Source organism: Neodiprion pinetum, chromosome 4 (assembly GCF_021155775.2).
Source record: "Neodiprion pinetum isolate iyNeoPine1 chromosome 4, iyNeoPine1.2, whole genome shotgun sequence".
Classification (NCBI taxonomy): Eukaryota; Metazoa; Arthropoda; class Insecta; order Hymenoptera; family Diprionidae; genus Neodiprion; species Neodiprion pinetum.
The window spans coordinates 5,400,102-5,406,687 of NC_060235.2; the positions used below are offsets into that span (position 1 = coordinate 5,400,102).

The following is a 6,586-nucleotide window of genomic DNA, read 5'->3' on the forward strand; positions in this document are numbered from 1 at the left end:
AACCAAGTACTAGTCAACGGCGCTCCGTCGTCTTGCATAAAATTTGTGAAAAAGAAAAAAAAAAACCGTCGGCCCTACCAACGGGGGGCAGGAAGGCCGGGTTTTCGTCAAGGAGTAGGAGGAGGTCGTCAAACGTGGCAACGCCGCGTTACCCCCACCAGAGGGTGTCGCGCAGGGTGCGCGCGCATCTCGGCCGGCGTTTCGTCCCACCGTCGCGGTCAATACTCCAGGCGTCGCGACGGGGAAAGCACGTCAGGATCGAGCAGCGAGCGTCGCGATCGGCACAGCGGACGGACCGAGACGACCGACACAGGGCGAGCAGCATTCAGCAGTTCGTTTCTAGCGTGCGGCCGGAGCGGATTTCGGAAGAACCGCCGTCCGCCGACATAATCGACGTTTAGACGTTGAAACAATTCTCTGTAGCGATCGGTGAGAATCGTGCGATGTAAATCCGGTTTCCGGTGTTGCGGAAAAAAAAAAGAAATATCGTTAAAGAGGAATTTCCGACCGGGAGAGACAGAGGGATGGATTGAATACGGCGCGTGAACGAGGGATAGAAATAAACAGTGTCGAAACGGCTTGTTGTGCGTGCCGATTATACGCGGTGTGTTTGTTGGTTATATTGTTATCGGTTTGTTGTTTGTTTGTTTGTTTTGTGGTGCGCGCGTGAAGGGATAAAAGTGGTCTTGTTGACAAGTGGAGTGCGCGAGCGGTAATTGATACGAGTGTGATTGGAGAAACCGTCGCCTATTTACTCTTTTCGACTCTCGCCGCTTCTCGCGAGGGATAGAAAGAACAAGAAGAAGGCTTAAGCTATGTCTAGGTTCGACTGAGCATGCCGGCATCCTCCTCTCCTAACAGCTATCGCGACGCGGCCGGCCTCATGGATGTATGGATACTCTTCCTCGCAATTGCCGGTGAGTTTCATTCCCTACTTTACCGCATTACAAATTACAACGGCGTGTTTCCATTTGTTTTTCCCGCAATTGCCGGTGAGTTTGCTTCCCTCCTTACCACGCTGCAGCGCACTGTCTTCTTTTGTTTTTCTCGCAATTGCCGGTAAGTTTACTTACCCCTTTACCGGTATCTTATCTTTCTTATCGTCTTGCCTTATCATCCCTCGTGTTCCTACCGCTTGTTGTTGAAAACAATCGCACGACGCGCGCACGTGGGAATTTGCATATATCGAGAAACGCGTAACGCACGCTCTTCTTCTATTTTCTTCCTCTTCCTCTTCCTCTTCCTCTTTCATCTTCGTTCTCAGTGATCGAAACTCTCGCCGCGGAAGAAGAGCGTGTGCCGCCTTTATCTCTCGGAATGCGGTTATGCATCTGCCGCCACTCTTCGAGGTCGGCGAGGTCGCTCTGCTTCCGCGGTATATATATATATACTCAGGGAGATCCTCGTCGTTGTCGTTTCGTGTCTTTTCCTCTTCTTATTTCGTCCGTTTTCCACTTAGCGCTGCTCTGAGTGTTTTTTTTTCTTTTTTTTTTAAATTTAATTCTTTTTTACTCCTCTCTTTTCCCTCCCCTGGGAGAATTTTCTCTGAAATTTGTTTATAATCGAAGAAAAGAGGTTGTCTCTATTATTCGAAAATATTTTCAATCAACTCGGATATCGTTATTTTACGCTTGAGAAATGATACGGAGAGTCGAAGCGAATTGCAAATCCCACGTGGATCTCCTCCGTGGTGCATTCCACGTGTGCACGGTTAAATGCAGTTCGTACGATACTGGAAATATCGTGCGAATCCGAAGTTTTGATCGGTCAGGCTTGATTGAAATTCGAGTTTTTAGGAATTCGGATTTCTGAGATTCTGATAACGGAAGAAAATGAATCATTGATATGGGTACTGAGTCTCAAATTCTCCATTTCATGACTAGATTGCTTACCTAGTTTCGTTTAATCACATTTTGATCGATCTTGATCGATCAAAATTGATTTTTTTAGTGCTACGCATAAAACGTCCTGAAATTCTAATTGTGTTGTGAAAACAATTGTTATGATAGTTAAGAATATTTCTGTACGATAATTTTTCCCATTTTTATTTAAAATCCATACGCTGTTGACTATTCTTTGATTTGATATTCTCAATTCCGTATATCTTCAAAAGATACTCGATAATTATTTCCGACAAACTAATTAGCTCTTCTCTGCTTCCTTAGCGATATTATAAAAATCTATTGAACCTTAAAAATTGTCTGCTGTAAAAATGAATTGTTATTATTTGTCTTTTTTTCGTTCGAAATTAATATTATCTTCAAAATTTAGGCTATTCTATAAATGTACACGTAAAAAAAAAAGTAAAATCGACTCGCTTAGAGTTTAGACGGTAATTGTCACATCTTTATTGAATTTAAACACTCTCGATTAAATATAAATTGTAAGCTGATTACGTTTAATTTCACATTGTAACGTTGACGACGCAATAATGCATTTGTCGGCAGAATTATTATTTCGCTACTTTAGTATTGTATAAAAATTCATCAAACCGTAACAATAGAACAAAAAATACTGACATCGCGTGTCACAATTAGTTGTCGTTATTTTTTTTTCCCCTTAAATTTGATTCCAACGGTTCCTATCCAGTTTCTAACTCTAGAAAGGTACCGAAAAATTCCTGGCATGAGAAATCGTTACTTTGCACTTTCAGGATCTACCGTTTGAAATTTGATAAACCATGATAATAAACAAAACTTGGCACGTGTCATCGAAATGAAAATTTTTGTCAAAAACCAAAATGGCCGTGCGAACTTGAACATTCTTGTTTCTTTTTCTTTTTAAAACGAACTCATTGAAAGTCATTCTGATATTGCACATAGCGCAACGATTTTTTCCCCTTTCACGTTTCGTTACGTTAACTTTACTAACTTGAGCCTCGTCAGTTCGTCCCGTTCTTCATTGTGCTTCGTTTTTTCGAAGCTCAACTGACGATGAGCCGGGAAAACATTTTTTCGCCACGTCTTCTTTGGCTCTTGGCCCCGCTTAAGCCGGGCGTTTAACATCCCTCGATCCCCATTCATTCGAAACTTTGCCGAGCGTTATCTCGATTGAAGGGCTGCAAGTTGTAAGACGGATACTTTGTGCCTCCTCCTTCTATTTCGAGTGATACGTGTATTTCTGGACTCTGTACAAAACGTTCAATTAATTGCAACGTTTAGTTTCTTCTTCTTTTCTTATTTTATTTACTTCATTTGCTCGAAGCTGATGCTGCTTTCTCTCTCTTTCTCTGTCTCTCCCTTTCTCTTTCTATCTGGCAGCAGCGTTTCTAAGCCCACTCTCGGGAAAGGAAGCAAATGCAAGCGAAGTGGCGCCAGTCCTGCTGAAGAAGTCCTGAAGTTACACGCGCTGGACACACGATGAGATAGCGAGTCACAACGACGGCTGATGGCCGGATTTTTTTTCCTTCGTTTTGTTCTTAACCAGAGTGTCTAGCTGTCAGGGAAATCTGGAAAACTGAGAATTGTCAGGGAATTTGCATGCGTCGGGAAAAACCGCGGGGATGTCAGGGAATTCGGGCATGTGTGTCACGGAGTTTTTTTTATTTTCTTCCTCACTAGCGTACGATTCTTTGAAATGTAGGAAATTACTCTCCGCGAGAGAATTGGGGGGGCTTTTGGGAATGGAGGGTGTAAGGGACGAAAGATGTGGGTTTTGGAGAAATTTTAAGAATTGATAAATTGATGTTGGACACTGTGTAAAATTTGTCGAAGACGTAAACGATTACTAAAAACAGTGAATACTCTCAGGTCGATGTTTCTACCTTCACGTTTCGAGAGAATGGATAATTCTAATCTTCGGTTAGTTGCTTAAAATCGGATCGTTTATTGATACATTTGGTAATTTAGTTCAATCAAAATTGTACCGAAAGAAAAATTTGACTATTTCAACCTACGACGTAGACATCTGACGTTTAATTTTTAACTAATATGCATGAAAAAAGTGCTCAAATTATTAAAGTTAGGTTGAAACGAGTCCTGAAAGAACGTCTGTTTTCGTCTGGAAAACCGGAAAACGTCGGGGAATTTTATAACGTCATTGACGCTAGACGCCTTGCTAACTTTCGCGTTACTCTTATTTACACGTTTAACCGTTGGCAACGAAATTTACAATCTTAATTTTTTTTTTTTGAGAACGAAAAAGTGAAGGTGGATGGTGGAAGGAAGACGGAAGATTGAAGAAATTTCTCGAAAAAAAAAGAAGCGTAAAAATTACCTCAATTTCCCTTTTTTATTTCTGTTTTTTCATTAGCTCGTTGAAGTTTGCAACAGTTTGTCGTAACTAGGATGAAGTTAGTAACGTCGCAGTAACGATGCATGTTTAGAGGAAAAATCGTTACTTCGCACATTTAGGATACTCTGAAATTCAACAAATCATAATAAACAAAGCGACAAACTCCGTGAAAGTCATTCTAAAATTGTAAAATAATGAATTTGTTCCCCTGACGTTTCGTTCGTTTTAATGACGCATTTAAATAGAAGAAGAACTCGTTACTTTCCAACCCTTAGAATTACAGCCAATAAAATATAAAAAAATGACAGGAATTTTTGTTTTAGTCTTTCATTTCGTTAACCTCGATAACTTTAACTTAATTCATTTATTTATTTTCGACTTTTTTTTTTTTTTTTTTTACTTTCGTCGACTATTTTTCTCTTCGTCATTCATCGTCGTCTTATTCGATATTAAATTCTTTCCAGCCTTTTCCTTCCGTGGCTGAATGTTGTTACAGGTATTATAATAATACGACGAGAATTGCAATTTATATATGTATATATACATATATATAATATTATATTAATATATATATATATATATACTACTGTACTACTCTGGAAATTACGAAAGACGACCTGCAGCCTTAGTTAGTTATTTTTCGTCGTGGATGGGGTCACGTTTTCCACCATCGATCCAACCGGGGAACCGGAGAGAGAGAAAGAGAGAGAGAGAGACGACTCTTTCTCTTTTCCTCCCTCTCTCTCCCTCTCTCTTCTCTAACCTTTTCCCTCTCCTCTGTCAGTTTTCACGACTCACGAGCTTAGAGTCGTTTTGGGGTGTATAAGTTTCAAGGGTGGGCGAAGGCTTTGCATGTATACACGGCACGGTTGTTCTTTCGTTTCTCTCTAGGACGGGGAGAAAAAAGAGAGAGAAAGAGAGCAAGAGAAAAATGCGAAGAATCAATAGCTCCGAAAGGATATCAACCCCCCCTTTTTTCTATACTATTGTACGGTGTCTACTGCTACTTGAATATCCTTGAATCCTGGAATCATCCTGGAAAACAAAAATTGCTACTTAAGTACTGGAAAAGTCCTGGAATATTTTTATTTATCCTGGTAAAGTTGATATTATATATTTCTTATTAAAAACTCCGACGTTTCATTTGTAACACGCGGCCTTGATTGCGTTAAATTTTAGCAGACGACGGACAGTGTAGTCTGTAAATTAACTGCTGTATAATTATTATTTTTATTTAAAACCTAATCAGCTTATCCTGTCATTAAAGATTCATAAGAAACCGAAATTAAGGTCCTTGAATTTTTCAGTTTCATTATTTTTTTCGTTCGGAAACTTTTGGCATAATCCTGGAATCTAAATTTTAGAACGCAGTAGACACCCTGCCTATATTATCTACTTTTTTTTTCATCTAATTCTTTGAACAATCCGTCCTCACATGTTATACCAAATATATGGAACTGATCCGTTACCGTTATAGATATTATTGCGATTGCGAAATCAGGTTTATACGGTGAAATCGGTTCGTAAAGATTAAAATATGATTGTTTTATCGTCGTAACTGCAAAAATTATCGTTCGTTTGTGCTTTGTGCTGCACGAATTGGGTGCCACATCGACAAAACGGCAAAGACAAATGCCATTATGAATTGACCGGCTGATCGAATGGTATCGGACCACGAATGATTTAGTTCTGCCGATTATTTTAGACCAACGCCCGGGGCTTCTCCTGATAACTGCTCAACCTACTTTTCTTGCGAGAAAGGATTTTTGACGGGTCACAGAGAGAATTTTACCACTTCGACAAAAATTTTTGCAGATTTACAATGTAATGTGTATTATTTGATAGCGGTAATCAATCGGTAACTCTCACGGTTTCGTAAATTTTACCGATCTTTATCCGCCGAACAGATTTGGTGAACTGTACAAAGCGATTTGGTTGAATCTACCAGAGTGTGCATTCAATATTCTGCTAATACTATGAAAAAAGTATTATTTCAATAAATTGACTAAATTAAAATCGAAATTTCATATTTATAAGTATATTTTATTTAGTCTGAATTTTGTTAGCGACTTTGAGACAATAAATGTAATTGAAAATATTGTGTTCCCACGATAAACCGCGGTCTGCATATTGATTTTTTCCGAAAAAGCAAAGTTTCCTCCGAGTGCGGATCGACTGGTGTAAAAAAAATTTTAAACGATTATTATAACGAGTATAGAATAATAAAAAAAATAATAATAAATATATATATATATATACCTATATACATACGTATGTGTCTGTATACACATACATTATATATACCTGTAACGTATGAACACAAACAAGTTGCGTAATTAATCGCGAGTGTTAA

At 39.0% G+C, this 6,586-nt stretch overlaps 1 protein-coding gene across 2 annotated transcripts in view; it reads left to right on the forward strand.

Annotated features, from left to right (window-relative positions):
• The first annotated feature begins 250 nt into the window (after nucleotides 1–250).
• Nucleotides 251–6,586, forward strand: part of dtn (transmembrane protein 132C dtn) — a 138,361-nt gene continuing 132,025 nt past the window's right edge. For both annotated transcript variants that reach the window (XM_046620628.2, XM_046620629.2), the window contains exon 1: nucleotides 251–917. In XM_046620628.2, coding sequence (XP_046476584.1) covers nucleotides 836–917 — 82 coding nt within the window. In that variant the 5' untranslated portion in view covers nucleotides 251–835. The remainder of the gene's footprint in view (nucleotides 918–6,586) is intronic.